The 23,702-nt window shown below is 38.4% G+C and overlaps 1 protein-coding gene across 2 annotated transcripts in view; it reads right to left on the bottom strand.

Annotated features, from left to right (window-relative positions):
• Positions 1 to 235: 235 nt before the first annotated feature.
• TMEM45A (transmembrane protein 45A) overlaps positions 236 to 23,702 on the bottom strand; it is a 69,132-nt gene continuing 45,665 nt past the window's right edge. The window contains exons 2-7 of one of the 2 annotated variants that reach the window (XM_035015240.1): positions 22,892 to 22,958; positions 17,144 to 17,335; positions 15,672 to 15,884; positions 13,703 to 13,887; positions 5,377 to 5,522; positions 236 to 749 (exon numbers count right to left, since the gene is read on the bottom strand). In XM_035015240.1, coding sequence (XP_034871131.1) covers positions 656 to 749; positions 5,377 to 5,522; positions 13,703 to 13,887; positions 15,672 to 15,884; positions 17,144 to 17,333 — 828 coding nt within the window. In that variant the 5' untranslated portion in view covers positions 17,334 to 17,335; positions 22,892 to 22,958 and the 3' untranslated portion in view covers positions 236 to 655. The remainder of the gene's footprint in view (positions 750 to 5,376; positions 5,523 to 13,702; positions 13,888 to 15,671; positions 15,885 to 17,143; positions 17,336 to 22,891; positions 22,959 to 23,702) is intronic. The other variant, XM_035015239.1, reaches the window with a different exon arrangement.

The following is a 23,702-nucleotide window of genomic DNA, read 5'->3' as shown; positions in this document are numbered from 1 at the left end:
CTGAGGGTTGCTGGAGGGGAGGTAGGTGGGGGGATGGGATAACTGGGTGATGAGCATTAAGGAGGGCATGTGATGTGATGAGCACTGGGTGTTACATGCAATTGATGAATTATTGAACTCTACATCTGAAACGAATGATGTACTATATGTTGGCTAATTGAATGTAAATAAAGAAAGAAAACAAATAATGAAAATGTAAAACAAAACAAAACAACAACAACAAAAAAACTTGAGGTGTCTGTACCAAGGTTTTTGCATTCATTTATTTCTCATTGCAGCAACAAGATAAACAAGTGTAATTCGATGTTTAATGAGTTACAAATGGTAGTAAGCCCAGACACCTTGAGCATATGTATAAGGCAAATAAAACATTTTTCTTAGCATGGATGTTAACTTTAAATGATCTGGGAATAGTTGCTCCAGGCCCCAAATACCATGACTGATGTGCAAAATGCATTTATCACCCAAAGTACTTACAAACCTAAAAATAAAATATTTGAATTCAAATACTTAAACCAAATTGGAAATACAAACAATATACCAAGAATCATCCTCAGCCGCCTGTTCTCCAAGCAAAAGGTCAAAAAACAAAACCATGAACAAAAATAATCCAAAAAAGAGAAGTTCATCCAGAAAGACTAAATGCCCATCAAAATCACATCTCTTCTTCTGATTCTTGTTCTCGTTCAACATTTTTCAGGAGTCCAACTTCTGAAGGGCAGAACCTCTGAAGTCGAGATTTAACCAACCTGAGGAGAATGAAAGGCATCTCGCGTTATGCTGTTTAATAAAAACCCAGAACAACGTGTATCTATAATTCAACAAACTCCGAATTATCTGTGCAAATGGGAGAGGCAATCCAAAAAAAGAAAATCACTTTTATTTGGCTTTGGAACTACCTGAAAAATTTTTGTGGATTAAAGCAGAGTATAAGTATACAGATACAATACAATTTTTAAATGTATAACATGATTGTTTAATTAGGCATCAGAGAATGCCTAATTATTCATAGCTTTGATCATTTCTAAAACAAACAAGAGAATCTCTGGGCTGCAGCAAGCCCAGATGAAACCGAGCTCAGCCTAGAGCTTTTCCATCAAGTCCACACCTAGCTATGTATTGCAAAAAGGAGCCCTCTCTTGTAAAGGAAGTGCATAAAGGCATCTCCTTCCCCGTGTCAAGCCCCATGTCAAGCCTGTCCCAACTTGTGCCTTCAGAGGGGTGCTTTTGTGCAGGCCATGAACTGCTCAACTGCATGTGATGGTCCATGTAATGATCCATGATGAAATAAGAAGTTGGAAGAAGTGCCCTCCACCTTTGTGATTATTTTCATAGATTAAGAGATCTGTAGGTCTAGGGATAAGCAGCAATATAATTTTTGATGCTGGAAGATATGAAGATTCTTAGTGGCAGAAACTCAGCAGACTCTCCACTTCCCCGATGTAATAAAAACTAAGCAAAGCTTTTCCTGTGCATGATTATTCATAAAGACATTGTACTATGACTATATTGATAAAATATAGTTAAATTCCAAAAGTACATAGGAATACACAAACAAATTTGATACACCAAATCATCAAAATCATTTTCATTTTGTGAAAAACTTCACCAGTCTATCTGCATCCCCTATTTTCTGCCTCTCTTCTTCCAGTGAAGGCTTGCCCCCATAAATATGCAATGACTTTACTTGTGCTCTGGATCCCACTAGAATAAAAGCTTCATAAGAGCAAAGACCTTATCTTATTTAGTGCCTTAATGCTAGCCAGAGTCTAGAACAGCATCTGGTGCATAACAGTGGCTCAACACACATCTGATGAATCAATGTCCTTCAGAGCAATCTGCCAGGAGCCCATATCACTCACTTATTTGTAGAGGTTAATTCTTCAGTCACTTTCAACTCAGCATTAACTCCTCCAATATACAACAACTGAGTAGTACCAATAACAACTACTGACTCATCAAGATCAAGGAAACCAATCAAAATAATTTGCCTTGATTATTGACTATTGATGTTGATCCCAATGTCCTCAGCTCTTCAAGGCATTATTCTTGCAAAAGGCTAATAGGCTTAAATAATTTAAAGCCTGGGACAGTGTTTGTGTCATATTTTAGATCCACACAGTTATCTCTACATTGCACAACCTCAATACATGCTAAATGAAATGGATTAACTGTTAATTCATTATTTAGATTCATTTCTGATGGCTCGTGTGGAGAATAAAACAAACACATGGCTACTTATTATAAATTAATTATTAACCCAGACCCTAGTGACTCTTCCTGTTTCCCACTCCTCTTTCCTGGGCTGTGTCTGCTGTTTCTACAAGCTACCCAGCTGAGGCATGTTCAGGCTCTATCTGCACAGGTAGATAGCCCTAGGTATTGGCACATGCATAAATGGGCGCTGGAGACAGATTAAAGGCTGGAATGATAAAGAAGTGCAAATAATTGCTAGTTCCTGGAATGATGTTTGTCCAGGATACTAAGGTTAGGATGTGTCTGAGGTTTTGCTCTCATAGGTTTTCTTCGATTAATAAGAAAAAGAGCAGAACTGAGACTCTGGGTGTACTTCCACAGTCCATCTGGAAATCAAACTTCCAGAAGGCAAACCTCATTTTCCTGGAATTTGGTCATCTCTATTTTGTTCTTCAAAATGAGTCACCTGAATTATTGCTTAGGAAACCAACCTGAAAGTGGGCATATTTCTCGACCCATAGAGAGGGGCTTTTGAAATAATTCTATAAATAGTGGTATTTAAATATGAAATACAGTAGAATATCTAATAAAATTTCCAAACAGATAAGTCTCTCCTATGAATGTCATTTCAGAACTGCAGGTATGGGTCTGAATGAGGCAATCTTTGAACCATTATTCTGGAAATTTATAAGGCTGATTGAGGCAATCTTTGCACCATTATTCTGGAAAGCTGGGAAGTAGAACTTCACTTTTCTGAGATTTGGGGGGTTGTGGTTCCATAACCTAGTTTTGTTTCCATGGTGATCTTTGCACTTTGTCAAACATATTCTGACATAATGTCCTGAAAATCCATCACCTGTGACTGAATTACAAACTACTCCAGTCAAACCCTGAAAAATAGATTGTCAAAACTCCTTATGATTATAGAACTGAATTAGCCTGCCATGTGACCTCACTGAAAGTCAGTACTGAATCTTCATGACATTTTTTAAGCTATTGCTTAAGTTTATATCAACATACCTCACATCATGAGCTCTTGTTCTTATACTTCCAAGAGCACTATGAGAGCAAGACTGGAAAGCATCTGAAATATGATTTCCAAACAAACAAAGCGCATATTCATGTAACTCTGAAGCAGATCTATTAAAACACACCTGATGGCATGCCAGGAGCTGTGCAAATATAAAAAGGGTATTTTCCTAAGGGTGATACAATCTAGCTAGCAGATCAGGCTGACGTAAGCTAAGAGTAAAGATAGATTGCAATTGCTAAAATGGGTAGTAGTGACTAAAGTACTATACAAACTCCTGAAGGGAGATGAGGGCTAGAATTGTCACAGAAGTTTTCATAGAGGAGATGGGCATTTAATTTGGATATGCCAAGTAGAGTGGACTAAGTGGCCCAAAAGGTAAAGGTTGAAAAAGACATCTAGAAAACTGTAAGTGGATAAGAGAGGTCTGAAGCTTTTTGAAACAGGAAGAGACAGTAGTCTTCTTTTGGCTCTGGAAGGGAGCTGATGTGAGCTAGAGAGGCTCCTTGAATGTTGCCATTATTCTCGGAGGTTGCCCAGCCCCTAAGGAGGTGAGGCCCAGATGTCAGCCTAGAACAACAGAGGAAGAAACCAAGTTTCACTCAGTGGCAGAGCCAGTCTTAACAGCCATCTGCATGCTTTGGAGGAATGAAATAGGACTAATAGAAATCAATGAGAAGCTAGAATCTCCCAGTACCCAAAGCACTTAGACCCCTAGAAGGAGGTAACTACAGATCAAAGTAAGCTGACCCAAAGCCTAGCAGAGACATCAGGAGCTAGACAAGGAAATCGTTCTCTTACTCAGAGACCCAGCACCAAAGCTGCTTCAGCAGTGAAGCTCAGAGAAGCACAAAGCAAGAGAGAAGAGTAGAAAGCTAGTTTTTGAAGAGGATGAGACCCCACTGGGCCTAGAAGCAGCTACCATATTTTAGAAGTCTAGAGAACCTACTAGATGCATACTGCCCAATATGGTAGTCACTATACATTTACAGATATTTAAATTAATTAAAATTAATGTGGCACTAGGCACATGTCAAGTGCTCAATAACCATATAGTCAAGTAGCTCATGGCCACCAAAATGAAGCCTGCAGATATAGAACATTTAGGTAAATACTGAAGTCTGAAGAATTAAGTGTGGAGCCTGCATGCCTAGTAGTTGGGACCAGCCAGACCCACTGTGGTTTGGTATTAGCTACCTTAAAGACAGGAACCATGTTCAGCTCTTTCTATTCCTTTTGATCCTTCAAGCTGAAGCTTAATTCTCAACTGCGAGGAAGCCTCCTCTGGGCTCCAATAGTGCTTTGTTCTACTATTTCCAACTATTGCATTGTATTTCAATTGTTTATCTCTCCCCCTTAGGGTCTATACCTTATGCATTTTGTGATACAGAAGAAGGAGGAGGAGGAGGAGAACAAGAAAACTAACAAGAACAAGAAGAAGAAGAAGAAGAACTTCCGCTGTGCCTTTATTATGTCCTAAACAGTTTAAATACATATCTCATTTAGGTACTATTATTATTCCCTTTTTGTAAACAATAAAACTGAGACTTAATGTGGTTACATAATTTGCCCAAAGACATACAGCTGATAGGTAGCAGAATTAGGAATATGTGTTTTATCAATCTGTTATATTGCTCTTCATCTACTGTGAAACATTGTATCAGGCTCTAAAAACATGATTTTTCAACTGAATCTTACTTTTAGAAATATTAGAGTAAATGTCAAATTAATCATATACTCAAATTTAATGGGAGACATAAATATTGGTCAAAAAATGACACCAAGCTTGTGAATTGCTATGATTGATGTACATGTGGGCAAATGAAGGGCTCATTGCAAGTATGGAGAGGACCATCTGGAAAAGGAGACAGCATATGCAAAGACATGAAGGCACAGAAAAGGGTGTTGAAGGGTGACACATAGGTTAGAGACACAGCTGAGACACTGTTGAGGGAGTCTAACTTTAAGCCAGCATTTATCCTTTCGAGGGGGACTTTCTGGGTTTGCAGATAATTTTCTGCTACATTACCCTGTCTTGTGGAATACTAAGGAATGAAGTTCCTCTTTGAATTTAAAGTTCAATACTTTCGAGTCTTGATGATCAGATACCAAGGAAGAGAACTTATGTGAACAAAAAATCACTAACTTACCAAGTGACAAAGGCATAAATCATTCCAACGATGATAATGCTTAATGCATAATGCCAACAAAAGCATATGGTAAGAAACATTATGTTGTCATGATCCATTGCATCCCATGCAGGACCTCCACTGGGGGGATAAAGGACAAAACCAATCTGTAATTTAAAACAAAAAGCACATATTAAAATAATCAGCCACATTCCCAAAGATAGTACATTTCAAAATGTTTGGTTCAAAGATTAATCTTAACTAAAGTAACTCCAATTATCTGAAATGCTACAGATAAGACATCAGATAGTATCTACCAGGTCATATTTTTTTAAAAAAAATGTTAAGGACATTGAAGAGAAATTTTCAAAATATGAATAGGAATCATCTCTGTGGTTTAGTGGACTTTCAGAGAATGTGTCAGGTTTCTAAGTTGTGCAGTTTCACACAGTTATTTCAAAATTAGAGTATAAAGAGGTTTTAAAATAAATAAATGTTCACAGCTAACATTATATTCAATGATCAAAGACTGAAAGCTTTGCCCCTAAGATCAGCAACAAGAGGAGGGTGTTGGATTCACCACTTCTATTCACTAGGAATTTCTAGCCAAAAATTAGTCAAGTAAAATAAATAAAAGGTATCCAGATTCTAAAGGAAGAAGTGAAACTATCTATATTCACAGATTATATAATCTTATATATAGAAAATCCTAAAGAATCCACACACAAAAAAACTATTAGAGCTAATCAATGAATTCAGCATACTTGCAGGACACAAAATTAACAAACAAATTCAGTTGTATTTCTATACACATGCAATGAACAACCCAAAAATTGAATTAAGAAAACAATGTTACTTACAATAACACTGAAAAAAATAAAATACTTAGAAATAAATTTAATCAAAGAGGTTCAAGACTTGTACACTGAAAACTACAAAACATTGTTGAAAGAAATCAAAGACCTAAATAAATGGAAATACATCTCATGTTCATGGACTGGATGATTTAATATTGTTAAGATGGCAATAACACCCAAAGAAATCTACAAATTCAGTGCAATCTCTATCAAAATCCCAATGGTCTCCTTAATGCCCATCACCCAGTTACCCCACCCCCCCACCCACCTCCCCTTCCACAACCCTCAGAAGGCACATGATGTGATGAGCACTAGGTGTTATATGCAACTGATGAATCATTGAACACTACATCAAAAACTAATGATGTATGGGGCGCCTGGGTGGCTCAGGCGTTAAGCGTCTGCCTTCGGCTCAGGTCATGATCCCAGGGTCCTGGGATCAAGCCCCACATCCGGCTCCATGCTCTGCGGGAAGCCTGCTTCTCCCTCTCCCACTTCCCCTGCTTGTGTTCCCTCTCTCACTGTGTCTCTGTCAAATAAATAAATAAAACCTTTAAAAAATTAAAATAATAAATAAATAATAAATAAAAAACTAATGATGTAGTATATGCTGGCTAATTGAATTTAAATAAAAAAAAAAATCCCAATGGTCTTTTTTTTACAGAAATGGAAAGCTGACCCTAAAAATCATATGGAATTACCAGGAACCAAGAATAGCCAAAACAACTTTAAAAAATAAAAACAAAGTTTTAAGATGCATGCTTACTGATTTCAAAACTTACTACAAAAATTGCAGTAATCAAAATAGTGTGGTATTGACATAATGATAGAAATATGGATTGATGAAATAGAATTGAGAGTCCAGAAATAAATCTGTATGTCTGTAAAAAATTCATTTTTGACAAGAGTGCCATGGCCATTCAATGGGTAAATAGTAGTCTCATCAACAAATGGTGCTGGTACAATTGGATATCCACATGCAAAAGAATGATTTTGGACCCTTACCTTACACCCCATACAAAAATTAACTCAAAAAAATTAACAACTGAGGGTTGCTGGAGTGGAGGGGAGTGGGAGGGATGGGGTGGCTGGGTGATGGACATTGGGGAGGGTATATAATATGGCGAGTGCTGTGAATTGTGTAAGACTGATGAATCACAGAACTATACCCCTGAAACAAATAATACATTATATGTTAATTTAAAAAAAAAGAAAAAGAAAAAAATATTACTCAACACTTCTACTCCCTAGTTACCACCCAGAAGAAATGAAAACATACACCCACATAAAGCCTTGTAACGTGAATGCTCATTTAAAGCAGCATTATCCATGATACCTCCCAAATGGAAATAACCCAACTGTTTATAACCTGGCAAGTGGAAAATGAAAATGTGCCATATCCATACACTGGAATGCTACAACAATAAAAAGAAGACACTACTGACACATTCTGTGGCATGGACTCAGAATCATTGTGCTAAATGAAACAAGTCAGATGTACAAGATTACTTTTGCACCACTCCATTTATGTGAAATGTTCAGAAAAAGCAAATCACTAGACATAGAAAAGGGACAAGTAGTTGCTAGGGGATGGAGGTGGGAACAGGGAGTGACTGTAACTGGCATGAGTGATCTTTTTGGGATGATGGTGTACAACTCTGTATATTTACTAAAAATCAGTGAATTATACATTTAAGCTGGTGAATTTTATGGTATAGAAATTATACTTTAGTACAGTTGTGTAAAAATAAAAATGACTTATCTTCTGGGGAAGTAAATTCCAAAACAAAGACCTGAGAACAACTAGGCTAAGTCAATGAATGATCATAGATCTTAGATGTATCTTGCCAATACCCTTGAAATGTTTAAAATGCTAATTGATGAGACTATCTACATGGTGATTCTTTGGACAGTTGTTGCTCCTTTGAGTTCAGAGAAGTTTTGTAAGACTATTAAAAAATAGTTAAAGCAAAAAAAAAAAGAAAAAAGGGATCAAAAACTAAATATAAGAACTAAAACCATAATACTCTTAGAAGAAAACATAGGGGGAAAGTTTCATGTCCTGGCATTGGGGATGACTTCTTAAATACTACACCAAAAGTACAATCAACCAAAAAAAAAAAAAAGGTAAATTGGACTTCACCAAAATTAAAAACTTTTGTACATCAAAGGACACTATCAAGAAAATGAAAAAGGAGCCCACAGCATGGGATAAAATACTTGCTGTATCATATATCTGATAAGGAATTAATATCTAGCATGTACAAAGACCTCCTAAAACTCAACAACTAAAAGACAAAAAATAACTATTTTTAAATGAACAACGGAGTTGAAGAGATATTCCTCCAAAGATGGTATACAAATGGTAAATAAACTCATGAAAAGATGAAGAACATTGTTACTTATTAGAGAAATGCAAATCCAAACCATAGGAGATACAACTTCACACCCACTAGGATGGTAAAAATAATAAATAACAAGTGTTAGTAAGAATAAAGAGAAATTGGAATCCTTGTAAATTGCTGGTAGGAATATAAGATGGTGCAGTCACTGTGGAAAACAATTGGACAGTTCTTCAAAAAGTTAAATGCAGCTTTAATTATCACATGACCTGGCAATGTCATTCCTAAGTATATACCCAAAAGAACTGAAAACAAGTATTCAAACAAAAACTTGTAAACAAATGTTCATAGAAGCATTATTCACAATAGTCAAAAGTTGAAAACAACCCAAATGTCTGTCAACTGATGATGAATAAACAAAATGTGGTATACCAATACAATGGACTATTGAACCATAAAGTCATGATGCACTAATGCATGACACAATATAGATGAATCTTATAAACATTATGTTAAGGGAAAGAGGGCAGACACAAAAGGTCCCATACTGTCTGATTCTGTTTACATGAAATATTCAGAATAACTAAATTCATAGAAACAAAAAACAAATTAGTGGTTATCAGGGGCTAAGAGGAGAGTAAAAGAGAATGATTGCATCAGGGTTCCAGGGTTTCCTTCTGGGGTGATGAAAAGGTTTCAGAACTGAATAGCAGTGATAGTTGCATAATATAGTGAATGTACTTAAATGGCACTGAATTATATACTCTAAAACAGTTAATTGTGTTATGTAAATTTTATCCTAACAAAAAACAAAAAGAGAACGAGAGAGAGAGAGAGAGATGGATGAATGATGGACAGATGGGGGGATGGGGGATGGACATATGTCAGGTCTCTAGAACTAAATGAAATATAATACCAAGATAATTACATGGACAATGTATGAATGTCCACCATATATTAGCTAATTATATGTCAGTTACAGTGCTTGGGAGTGTTCCTTACAATGGCCCTTAAATGATGTATTATTATCCCATTTTAATGTATTATTATCCCATTTTAACATATTGTCTTCATCTCTGGATGAGAAAATTGGGTGGTTTCATAATTTGCCTGGAATCGCACATCTAATAAATGAAATCTAACAGGAACAAAAAAAAAGCATTTAGTCCATAGTACTGAGTGAAACTTTAATAACATTTGTTTGAAATTTCTAATAACCTGAGTAAATTAGGAAAAAACAAGACTTGGGCCTTAATCACTTGTTCCCATTTCCCATTCTAAAGAATTCCCTTTGGTTGGAAAGAGAACTACCATTTGTACCACCCAGTAGATGTATCACTAGGTGTGGGGCACCTTAACTTCATTCATGCACATAAACTTCACCATAATTCTAAGTCCTCATAATAACCGCAAGAATAAGCCATTATCCCCATTCTTCTCATGCCCTACTTTTGCAGCAACTCATGAAAGATGACAAAAAAAATTGTGTCAAGTGAGTATCTTTTAGGGAGAGTTGAGTGTAATAAATTATGGACCAGCTCCCCAGTTCCTACCTATTGGTCCCATCAATGTCCTTCCAATGCCATCCACCCATCTATCCTTGCTTGGGCAGTGTTTTGCTACAGCTCCCTGAGGTAAGGGTTAGCAGTTGTGGCTTATAATGTGTACCTCCAAAAGGATATGTTGATGTCCTAACACTTGGTGCCCATGAATGTGACCTTATTTGGAAATAATGTCTTTGCTGATGTCATCAACTTGAGATGAGGTCATAGTGGATTAGAATTGGCCCAAATCCAATGACTAGTGTCCTTATTATGGAAGGCCATGTGAAGACACAGGTACACAGAAACCCACAGGTGTACCTATGGAGGCAGAGGTTGTGGTTATGCTGCCATAAGCCAAGTAATGTCAAGGATTGCTGGCAGCTCTCTAGGAGAGTGGCATAAGACAGATCCTCCCTTTGGGCCCCCAGGAAGGAACCAACATGCTGACCCCTTGATTTCTGGACTTCTGGCCTCCAAAACAGTGAAAGAATAAATTTCTGTTGTTTTAAGTCATCCAACTTGTGGGACTTTGTTATTGGAGCCCTAGGATACTAACACAAGAGCTAAGACCAAAATAAGCAAGGAATATCACTTATCCTAAACCTCAAGTCTGGATACTTTGGTGGCTCTTATCCATCTTTCAAATCCCAACTTAACTTTACCTTCTCCTGGTAAAGCATAGAATAAATAGTGTACACTCATGTGATTAATATGGTAGAACCAGACTTCAGATCCAGGTCTGCCTGACCTAGAGTCTCGTGGACTTCTCCCTCCATGCCATAGTCACAATCGTTTTCTGGAGCTTCCAAAATAAAATACCTCTTAAGTCACCTTCATTGGTCGTTACCAATTCTACCAGCCAAATGTTTACTGTTTTATACCAAGAAAAGAGAAACTTTGAGCACCTCTTACTACTCATCTCCTTGAGACCCTCAGAGCCTGACACTGAAAGCTAAAGACTTAACTGAAGGCCACTGTGAAGCCTATGAACAGTGTTAACTGATGTGATTATTGTGAAAGTCGTAGAAACATTCCAAGTCATTTCAGGATAAAAGCAAGTGAATTCGGAAAGCTGAAAAACCAAGGGCCAGAAAATGCCACAACTCATTAAATCTTCCTTGATATATAGAATAAGCCACTACTCTCTCATTAGTTATTCTAATTTGCTTCCTAATGTAAAATTCCAGCCAAACAAAAGGTCTGAAAAAGAATTTTTCTTGCTGTATCGTCTATGCCACTCCTGAACGTCTGTTTTTGAATAGTTTAAGCCTCATTAATATCACATTTAAAATGTAAATAATTATCTTCTCTAATATACAGCAAGCCAGGGGCTCATTTCCTATAGGTTAGAGTTTGAATTTCCTAGTGTTTTAAGTCTTATTTTCCAATCACTTATTTCAACACTATCAGCCTTAAACAAGTGTTTGATCTACCATATCAGACTCAGACCACTACTGCTTAGTTGGGTCTTTTTGACATCTTTGAATGAACTTTTGTCTTTCATAAAGACAAAATAAGGCTGCACTTTACTTCGGGCTCAACAATCTGGGGAGCCATGGGAGTTGTCCCCGGAGCAATTAGTGGGGGAGGGTGATGAAGCAGAAATTACTGTTCAAAGTAATGGGAAACAAAGACAGCAGAAGTGTCTTCTTCCTCCCCTGATGGTCTCTGCCTCAACTCTGACAATGATAGGAGGGAACTTGGAAATGACAAAGTGTGAAAGTGAGCTTTAGAAATATTCTCCCACAGGGGTGACTGGGTGGCTCAGTCGGTTAAGCATCTGACTCTTGATTTCAGCTCAGGTCATGATCCCAGGGCTGTAAGACTGAGCCTTCCATCCCCCTACCACTCCTGGTGGGGGCTCTGTGCTCAGTGGGGAATCTGCTTGAGATTCTCTCTCTCCCTCTCCATCTGCCCCTTCCCCCACTCATTCCCCATCATTTACATATGAGTTATAAAAAAAAGGCCAATCTGAACATTTGCCTCATTCATTTTGCATCTTCTTATTTATAGTTCCAAGAGTCTGGGTGTGCTAATCTGTCTACATATTGTTTATGCACGAGTATTAACCACCTATGGGCAAGTAAAGAGAGAAAAAATATGGTGAAAAGCAAATCACAATGTCATATTATCAACTTAAGACAGAGTTTTGACCATAAACGTTCATATACCACACATAGCACCAAAATAAAAGTGGAATAAATTCACCTACATCTCTAGACATTTTTGTTTCAGAGGAATCTGAGGGTGGAGAGACGTACTACAGTTAAACCTTCATTTCCTGCCAGTGTGTGTGTTTGCATTGGTATTAAATGCTCATTTTTCTTTAAGCCTCCTAACGTTATTTAGTCTAGCCACCAGGTAAAAAAAGAAACTAGTCTAGACATACTGATAGATGGAAAAGATTTTTAAATAGTCACAGATTTATGCCCAAAGATTTTTTTTGTTTTTTTTTTTAGATTTTATTTATTTATTTGACAGAGAGAGACACAGAGAGAGAGGGAACACAAGCAGGGAGAGTGGGAGAGGGAGAAGCAGGCTTCCCACAGAGCAGGGAGCCCGATGCGGGGCTCGATCCCAGGCCCCTAGGATCATGACCTGAGCCAAAGGCAGACACTTAATGACTGAGCCACCCAGGTGCCCCAATGCCCAAAGATTTTTAACCTCATAGCTCTTTCCTAGAAAAGCTTTTGGTAAAATATAAAAACATTATTTCTCTGCCAAAGCGGACAACATTAGGTCAACATATTCTCAGTTGTGACAGCCCATGTTTCTTCCCTCAGATTCTTAATCATTAATTATTAATGGAACACTAATTAGTTTGAAAATCCCTGCAATAACCTCATCCCAAGTTCCTGCTTTCTGGTGATGAAACATCTCCTCTAAGAGGTCATCCCCTATTAAACCACATTCACCTTTCATCTCAGACTTTCCTTACATCTCTATGTGTATATTAGAGTATGATTTACCAGTCTCTATAAAATATAAGTTCACTAATTGGAATACATGTTTTTGACAACATGCCAAGGTTAGGTAGTCAACAGAGTAAAATGGAAAGAGCCTGGGACTTGGGGTCAGACAGACCCACATTTAGATTCTAGTTCCATTACTGTGTGAGTCTGGGATAGTCATGGGGTCTCGCTGAGTCCTATCAGTAAATTTGGGATGATAATACCTAACTTCCAAGTTACTGTGGGGATATAATGAAACAACATGTATGTAATAGTCCTGTAGAGTGGCTGGCACATTGTTGTTTCTCAGTAATTAATCATTTCCTCTCCTTCCTGCCTTTCATATATCTCAAGCTCATCACTCATAAGGATGTAAGCTGCTTTAGCAAAAGCAATGGCTCAGAATTCCTACATTACGGAGATTCAGGTGTGTGAGGAAGATGAACACACCCCATTTCCTTCCCAGCTGCTCTGTCAGTACTCCCCCCAGGGCCTCTGGGCTACTCAAAGCAACATCACCTCTCAAAGACCCACATTCTCTCTACAGGCAGCACTTCAGAAGGAAGTGTCCGATTCTGGATCAAAATACCCCACCAAAGAGAGACGAGTACAGATGGAGACACCAGATCCCTTCACAGGAGGCCTCGACTCACCTGCCAAAACCAGCTCCCCTGAAGCAGGATAAAGCTTGTCCGAGTAAGTTCCACAGTGATACTGGTCCGTACGAAGAGCTCCAAGAAGGCAATCAGGCCTGTCACAAAGATGGCCAAGACCAACAGCTTGTGCACAAAGATGTCCAGCATTTCCCGGCCATGAGTGTGATTATACATGATAAAAGCTGAGAGGGAAAAAATAGTTTCTCTTTTTCAGTGAAACCAAGGGGCATCCACCATTTTTCTCCCTCCCTCTCTCCTCCTCCCTCTCTCTCTCTCTCTTCCCCACCCCACATAATTTTATACTCACACACACACATGCACACACACCAATTTGTCCAAAATATCAAGTGCTCTCTGCTTCCCACAATAATGGAAACTTCTAGCATTTTTGGAGTCATCACTACCTCTTTTATTTTTAAGATTTTATTTATTTATTTGTCAGAGAGAGAGAGAGAGAGTGAGCACAAGCAGAGGGAGAAGTAGGCTCCCTGCTGAGCAAGGAACCCAATGCAGAACTCCATCCCAGCACCCTGGGATCATGACCTGAGCCAAAAGCAGATGCTTAAACGACTGAGCCACCCAGGCGTCCCATCATCACTACCTCTTAAGAATAGAGATCTATCTCTCCTTTTCCCTTTCCCAACCTTTATTTTCTTGTCTAACATATCATGACACTTTCAACTAACTATATTTCAAAGCATCTTCTATAAAGGAGGATGAATAATAAGTGTGATGGGGGCAGGGGAGCAAGAATACACAGATGAATGAGACAAATCCTTGCTTTAAGGAATTCGGTCCATTGGAGTAAGCAAATATATATATACAAATCATAAGAGTGGACTTTGATGGGTATGACAAGATGCTCTGGAAGCTCCCAAAAAATAGTAACTACCTATGTTATTTAATCCCATGAGCAGATTCCAGCTTTATCTTCAACCTTTTCATGTAGATGAGGAGGAAAAGATGTTCACTCAAAATATGGTAACACCCTGAGATACTGAGAATCTTGCTCATGGTTGTTGACGTCCATCTTTTAGCTAGCCTTTGTTCTCAGAAAGGGGTTGGCAAAAGTCCTTATCTTCAGATGGGGGAAGGAAGGTGGACAGTTAGGAAATTACTGCCTCCTGATCCTTTGGGGTTTTTTTAGTTCTATCATCAATCTAATCCTTACAAATACAATAAATGAAAACAAATTACTAAACACCTGTTTTCCCTACATAGTAACAGGGACATCAGCTGAACAAAAAGTGTTTTTCATTAACCTCTCAAAAATAGGACCTCCTCTTTTTAGTGACTGATTTTTTGACCCTACTTCTCATGTAATGGTGCAGTTCCACTATATCAATATGAAAAAAGCTAGTTAGCAGGTTAGTAGGTTGCTGTGAGCGGTCTCCTTGTTTCAGGATACTCATGCTTCACTACCCTGAGCTCAGTTTCACTTGTTAAAAATGGAAATCATGATTCTCTCCAGGATAACCTAGAGATAAATAACCATGGTAGGTGGTTATTTAAGAATGATGTGAGGGCGCCTGGGTGGCTCAGTCGTTAAGCGTCTGCCTTCGGCTCAGGTCATGATCCCAGGGTCCTGGGATCGAGCCCCGCATCGGGCTCCCTGCTCCACGGGAAGCCTGCTTCTCCCTCTCCCACTCCCCCTGCTTGTGTTCCTGCTCTCGCTATCTCTCTGTCAAATAAATAAATAAAATCTTTAAAAAAAAAAAAAAAGAATGATGTGAAATGTGAATAAAGCACATCAAAGGATGGTGCTTGTCCCGGTTTACTGTATAAGTCAGTAGGGAGGGAAAATCCTTGGTGTCCTATGCAGGACATCTGATTATCTCCCCGTGGCCCAAACAAATGGCCCAACTGATCAAGGCGGCACCAGGACACTAAAGGAATATTATTGCACAGGGCTAGACAAGTGTGCAAGGATAGTGAAAGGTACGGGAACATACTCACTTATACTTACCCTCCACAAATAAGGCATTTGACAACATTAACTTGGTTAAGGAGGCAGGAAGCGAACTGATGAGAAAGCATAAGATGTTTGTCACACCCAGCAGCCCAAAGAAGAAATACATGGTGAAATGGTGCCAGTTCAGGAGGTCGACCCACTGGCCCTCTTTATAGTCATATAAGGCCAAATGGGGCCCTCCAGTGATAAATTGCTCCCCAAGCATGCCTGCAAAGGAACATATCACAGTTTTAATAACCCTCCCCACAACTTCGTGAAGAAAGCAGGAAGACACAGGATTAACCCAGGCCTTAGTCTAATCTAATGTCCTTCTGCGATGCTGATTCTTCTCTCTGGGCTGTTGCCTAACAGCTAAGTACTGGGGCTTTAGGCTGGTTTTAGAGGTTCAAATACTGGCTTGGATGATCAACTTTTAGTCAAAGATAAGCCAATTTAGTCAAACATCTAGTTATTTCAGATCATCAAAGCTGATCATTTCAGTTCTTCATAGTTCCCTGATCAGTTCCACTGATGGTCTTAGTTCCCATTTTCATCTAATGACTAGATAAATCCTACAGAGGCTGTTTACTTCCTTCTGACACATCCTGCATCTCTGGTTGGCTGCCAAGAAGTAGCGAGTTGTGCTTGATTCAGAATCAAAATACTAGAGTTCAGCTTTTCCCCAAGTCAAGTTTACAGAAAACACAGATTACAGCACCTGGTCTAGTCAGTTATAGAAACAGTAAAACCTTCTTTAAAATTCTGCTTTATGTGTCAATCTATGGAATTTGGCAAGGCAATCCCTCTTTTTGGAAATGGTTGCTCTGTAATTTCATGTCCACAGCAAAGACCAATTGCCATGAATAAAGCAGGAGTAAATCCAAAGGGAAATGAGAAAGTTCTGCCTTTCACAAAGGAGAGGCTACAGTGGAATTCTAAAACCACAGAAAATTTTCACAGAATCTTATAGTCAATGAAAAGGCCTTAGAAGTCATCTGGCCTAACTTCCCTTTTCAATTTAGGAATCACACAAAAAGGATGAGTGCATAAAGCAAGGTCTTCTTCAGCCTGACCCCTCTGTACAGTCCATCAGCAACAACTTATGACTGAGGCTTTCCCACAATAACTTGATTATTTTGGCATCATTTTGAGAAATGGCTTCTGATAGAGTTTCCTCTTTCAGGCATCAGAATAAATGACATAAAATTATTTCAAGGTTCCAACTAATTCAATAAAGGAAATTCACCTTGAGTGGGCAGGCAAGTTAATATCCATCACTGACTCATTAAGGAATAGGCCTTTGTATAAACATGAAGTGTCACCTTCTAACAAATTATATCAGATAGAAATTACAATTAGAATATGTGTTCAGAGATATTTTTTAATAAAAATTCATTTTAGTGATTTCTTGATTTGGTATTTAATTTTCTCTTTGCATGTAGAAATACCCAAAAGGAGAAAACAGAACACAGAAGTGGTCCACTCACCAGTGATAGCCATGCTGACTAACGCGATTCCCTCAAAAATTTCTATTCGATGGAATAATGCTTTGGAGCCAATGTAGGAAGTCCGCTTGTGCTTTTTGCAGGCATATTTCAGAACGCACCTGGTGGTCCACCAGATACCCATGATAATGAAGAAGGTTCCGGGGAGGGCATGACCTTTGAAATTCCCCATGTCTACCAAGATTAGAACATACAGAGGATGAAGACATTTTGTTTCCAGAACTTAGCCGAAACATCACTCATTCTCATAAAATACACTATTTTCTGATGATTATGGATATACCATTGATTTAAGAGGAGTCGATGTTACTGTCAATCACTGCAATATTAACAACACCAAGAAGAAAAAAATTCATATTCATTGAAAACTTACCTTGTGCTAGGCACTATGTCAAATGTTTTACACACAATCTCTACCCTAATTTTTACAACATACCCATTTTCAGTTGGGAAACAGGGTTAGAGAGTTAAGTGACTTGCCCAAATCTCACAACTATTAAGCAAGAGTTCTGTTGTTTTTAATAGGGAGCTCAAGGATTTCTTAAAATGATAGCATGTGCAACACCATATAGTTACACTTTAAGGATATTTGGAGGAAAAGTAATATGAAAGTTTTACCTGCATGTTTAAAACTTGAAATGATATAAAATTGCCTACAATTTTTTAAGTAAGTAATTTCAAAGTATCAAGCATCGAGTATATAAAAGAGACCATTAGTGCTCATCAAATATTCAAGTGCTTCTCCACAGACTTTTCCCAGCCTCTTCTCCAGGTGATTCAAAACCATGTTTCTAAACAGTATGGAGGTGCCTCAGAAAGTTAAAAATAGAACTACCCTACAACCCTGCAATTGCACTACTAGGTATTTACTGAAAGGATACAAAAATACAGATTCAAAGGGGTCAATGCACCCCGATGTTTATAGCAGCATTATCAACACTAGCCAAACTATGAAAAGAGCCCAAGTGTACCTCAACTAGTGAATGGATAATGAAGATGTGGCATTTTTTTTTATAATGGAGTATTACTCAGATATCAAAGAGAATGAAATCTTGCCATTTGCAATGATGTGGATGGAACTAGAGGGTAAGTTAAATAAGTCAGTCACAGAAAGACAAATACCATATGATTTCACTCATATGTAGAATTTAAGAAACAAAACAGATAAACACAGGGGAAGGGAAGGAAAAATAAAATGAGATAAAAACACAGAGGGAGGCAAACCATAAGAGATTCAACTATAGAGAACAAACTGAGGGTTGCTGGAGGGGAGGTGGGTGGGGGGATGGGCTAAATGGGTGATGGGCATTAAAGAGGGCACTTGTGATGACCACTGGGTGCTGTATGTAAGTGATAAATCACTAAATTCTACTCCTGAGACCAATCTACACTATATGTTAACTAACTTCAATTTAAATAGAAACTTATGAAAAAAATATTTTATCCTACCTAAACAAACAAACAAACAAAAACCATGTTTCTAGTTCTGGTCAATGGACTATGGCATTTGTCATTTCCAGGCTGAATGAGTTAAGAGCCTACATGACTCCTTTAATTCACCTTTCCCCTGCCGTGGCAACCTTGGCATGGCTTATCCAGAACATAGTGGATGGCCAACCAGTCTGCTTCAGATCAATTGTGCTAAGTTATTGAACCTTTAAGGCTTAAAGAGCTTAACCTAGTCTTTTCAGATTGATGCCAAGCCAAATCAAACTGTAAATTGTTTACACAATTGTTACATTTACACAGTGAGACAAATAATAAAAAGATATAGCTTCCATTTTTGGCCAGTGCTATAGAAAATCAGTCTTGAATTATGTGAGCAGCCCTTTGTTCAAATGTCCTGTACCATCAACAGAATAATGAAAAGAGAATGCAGAATCCTCTTTATGAATCTCACAGTAGGCCAGATGTAAGAGCACTGATGAAAGGAGATTTCAGGTTTCCCCTGGCCCAGCAGAGGACTTTATCTCCTTGAGTGGGTACTGGGCATTTCAGTTCAGGGGAGACCCCTTTGGGTGACTTCCACATCCTTCACAACTGTGAAATTTCAAGGGGGAACTGTAAAGTTAACTCAAACAGTAAGAGTCTCTTAAATTTTCAGTCAAGCCCCCAGGTGGACATTTTGGCACACCCCTGAATCATCCAAACCTTCAAATAGAATCTGACTCAATACAGTTGACTCTTGAACAACACAAGGTTGAACTGCTCGGGTCCACTTAGATGCAGATTTTTTTGTAGTACATACTGGAAATGTATTTTCTCTTCCTTACTATTTTCTTCATAACATATTCTTTCCTCTAGCTTACTTTGTCGTAATAATACTGTATATAATATATGTAGCATACAAATATGTGTTAAGTGATCAGTAAGGCTTCCAGTCAACAGTAGGTTACTGGTTGTTCAGTTTGGGGGGAGTCAAGGGTAATACATGGGTTTTCGACTGTGCAGGGGGTTGGCGCCCCTAACTCCCATGTTGTTCAAGGGTCAATTGTATATCACATAGTACTAAGTGACCATTCTTGTCCTAACTCTGACCCTAATTAGTGCTGTGGTTTGGGGCATGTCCCTTAACCTCTCTGAGCCTTAGTTCTTAATAGAAGAAGGAGGTGGCTTAGGTGACACCTGAAGTTCTTTTCTGCTCAAACATTCTGTGATTCGTCATCCTAATCACCATCTGTAGTAGTGTTACTGAGTTCTCCTGTTTGTCTTGGCTTAAGAAGCCACATAGTATTGGAAAATGCTTTTATGTGGGATTGAAAAATACATCCAGACTGTAAATTATTTGTACGTTTCTGGAGAAGAATTTGATATGTTTTAAGAAGCCTTGACGGTTTTATATTCCTTGGTACAGGAAACCCATTTCCAGGAAGCTATCCTAAAGTTATAACTGGAAATACAAGCACCAAATTAAAAAAATACATTGTCTAAATCAGAAGAACGATTTAAAATTTTTTGCAGCCACTTAAAATAAAGTTTTCAAATAACTTAAGAGATAGGGGATGTATTTAGTGAAAAGAACAGCATTTTTCAAACCTGAGAAGGGGCTTTGGATTCAGCTGGACTAGATCTGAATCCCAACTCTACTATTTACTAGCTATGTGACTTGGGCAAATTATTTCACTTCTCAGTGCCTCTGTTTCCTCTTCTGTAAAATGAGACAAAGAAAAATACCTACCTCCTAAAATCAAAACACGTTTCCTCCAAAGCAAATAACCCACAGTAGTTTTAAGCAAGCTCATATTATCCTCAACCCACCTCAAACTACCAAAGTAGAACAAAAGTAAAATCAAATGAGAAATTCTACTTGGACAATTACTGCTGAAAAGCAACAAACATCTATATACTTCCCTTGGCAATCATTCACGTACTGCTTGTAACATTTCTCCTGCTATTGTCTTAGAGGGTTACTGGAATCTTCTGTAGTTATTTAATTCTTTGACTGCATTTAAAGAATAAGCTTCTTGAAAGCAGGGGCCATAAATCTATTCTTTCTACCCCCCCCCCCCTTTGAACCTGGATAGCATCTTATACACTGTGAAGTTCTAAATTAACAAGAATAACTAAGCCCTTCTTAAAAGATCATATAGTTAGAAAACATCTCTACTCTGATGTCTCAAAGCTCACTCATACTCAACATGCCCACAAATTGAACTAATCATGTTATCTACCCACCCACTACCAGAAAATAATTTTCCCCTAGTCATTGATTTTGTTAACACCACCACCATTCACTTACTTGCCCAAACTCAAAATATGAAAATCATCGTAGAGGCCACCTTGTCTCTGAAAACTAATTGATTATTAAGACCTTATATCAACACTCCCCTACCCCAAATCTGGCTGACTCCCCTTGCTCTTTCAATTTCAACTGCCTAGGGAAATCCTCCCTGATGGCCCAAAGAGAAGGCCCCCTTATACCTTCTCAAGGTACCCAGTTCTTATTTTAATGAATTCTTTGTGTGATTAGTTATTGAAGGTCTGTCCTCTTCATTAGCCTCTATGTCCATCACTATTGAGAGCCTGTGTAGTGGTCATTTAGGGCCTCAGAGGTTAGGAGCCTGGGCTATCCTCCATTTTTTTATGCCCTGATAAATTTAAAAAAGGAAGAAAATGCCAAAACAGAGTTACAGAAACCATGGTTCCTTTTCAATGTTTAGGTTTACCTAATAAATACCTTCACCACAGATGCAAAACATATTGGCTATGTTGGAGCTAACATGAAAATTTAAATTTGGGGCCCTTCCGAAATGTGTGGTTCTGGCCGAATAATCTTCCTGATCCACCTCCATGACGAACATTATAATAGGTTCCTGCTGCCCCAAAAGCTGAGTGAACCAATATACCTCAGCATAGCCATTGGGATGTGATAGGGAGGCAATGGGGAGTAGATGAAAGTTTTTGAAGAGGGATATGAGGTGAACGGAGTAGGGAAAGAAATGAGGCATTGCTCCTACATCAGTTACAGAACTTCTGCATCTTTAGCCTTTTAATCTGAAACAACGTGATGGCTCAATTGTTCTCTGTTTTAAAAAACTCAAACAAAACGAAGTCAAAGCAGGCTTGCTATATTTGCCTGGCTAAGCAACCGAACAGACCCAGTTGCTCCTGGCAATGAAAATGGTATTCATTTTTTTTTTTTTCACTTCCATTGTGGAAAGAAAGAACTGCTCAGATCCTCAAATAACACTTCACTGTGATCTCCTAGAACACCATTATCCATAAATCTATCTTTTGTTTCCTGCTTTACTATTACCTGAGGTTGCAATTTACTGCTCTTAAAAGCCAAGTAGTCCAGAGTTTGATTCAATCCAAATCCAAAGAGCAGACACATTCCCCTTGGAAGAACAACACCGGGCTTTTCTCACCCACAAAGCAAATCATACTTGCCAGACAACCAGCAGAAACCTCAGAAAAATCACCAGAATAGGACACAAAAAAGTCCTTCTTCAATATCTTCCTTGCCTGATCTTGCCACTTAAAATAATCTCATGGGGAAAGTGGTTCATTCAAGCCTGAAATGGTGGGCTGCAAGATTCAGTCACCAGCTTCCAGCTGCAATTTATCCTAAAAATTCATACTCCTCCCCAATCCAAACAAATCCATAAATAAACCCTCTACTCCTAATGACACCAAACATCATCCTCTGGGCTAATGACAAACAATGACTCCTGATACCCTTGTTGGCCTCTTTTTTTCTCACTGTCCTCCAAATTTACACACTCACCCTAAAGGGAAATATTTTTAAACTCTAATACTTAGAGATAATATTGGACAAATCCCAAGATCTAACTTAGGTGTCAAGTGTTAATTCCCAGTGTTACAGTCACATAAACCACAGACCAGACCTGCGCACAAAAAGAGGAGAGAACTTAAAATATCTCACAGAAAGAGATCCTACAGTTTTCTTGGTGGAATCTCAACCAAATACTAATTTCAATATAAAATGAATGCCATGGGGGAAACTTAAATTAAAATTTCATCTTGAGCCACCACCAAAATAAAGTATTCCTAAATCTTAGAGACTCCTTTCAAGGCACATTTATAAATTCCCATACACTAAACAAATTTTAACTATTTCTTGAACTTCACTTTACCATTTGCTTGAACACTCAAAGCAAAATATATACAAGCATTTGTAGCTTTAAAGTTCTCCATCATTCCATACCAGTCATTATCTCCCAAATTTCAACTATTTCAAAAAAGTTTTCTTAGTTAAATTATCCTTACCTTCACACTTTCTTCAATGTCAAGTCCAACTCAATTCTCTTCTTCCAAGAACTTATAATGATTCCAGCTTCAAGAAGGAAAAGCAGATACTGACTGGTCTAAATCTAATTACTCTCTCTCTTTTTTTTTTAAGATTTTATTTATTTGCGAGAGAGAGAATGAGAGACAGAGAGCATGAGAGGGAGGAGGGTCAGAGGGAGAAGCAGACTCCCTGCTGAGCAGGGACCCTGATGTGGGACTCGATCCTGGGACTCCAGGATCATGATCTGAGCCGAAGGCACTCGCTTAACCAACTGAGCCACCCAGGCACCCTAACTACTCTCTTTCTTAGAGACTAAACCAATGTGCTTATGTTTTTCCAGCATGAAGGCAGCAGGTAAACTTTCAGAATATGTCACAATGCCTTCATAAATGTAAATCTTGGGGCCACACCCTTTTGAAATCCTACTTCATGTCCAAACATTGTGCCATAGCTCCCAAGAAGCCTCACCTTGCCACCCACCCACATGACCACTAGGCTCAGACATGTGTCCCTGCTGTGAGAACCAAAGCCCAGTAGAGCATGTGTGATCTTTGCTATCTCTTCCAGGTCATCAAGATGGACAGAAGACAAGCAGAATGGTATGTTAGCAGTAACATACCAGAGCAGGTCCAATAAGTCCTATGAAGGCAAACCATTTCCTAATATGCAGTGCCTCAGGAGAGATCGTCACAGGGGCTAGGGTTGGAGTCATAGCCAAAACCAAAATTACAAGAATAAGAAAAGATGATGGAACAAAATTGCTGCAGATCATCAATGAAGCTCACCTGC

This window comes from Mirounga leonina, unplaced genomic scaffold (genome assembly GCF_011800145.1).
Source record: "Mirounga leonina isolate KUSES-001 unplaced genomic scaffold, KU_Mleo_1.0 Mir_169, whole genome shotgun sequence".
NCBI lineage: Eukaryota > Metazoa > Chordata > Mammalia > Carnivora > Phocidae > Mirounga > Mirounga leonina.
The sequence above is the reverse complement of the archived record's forward strand: the minus strand, read 5'-3'. Positions and strand labels throughout refer to the sequence as shown.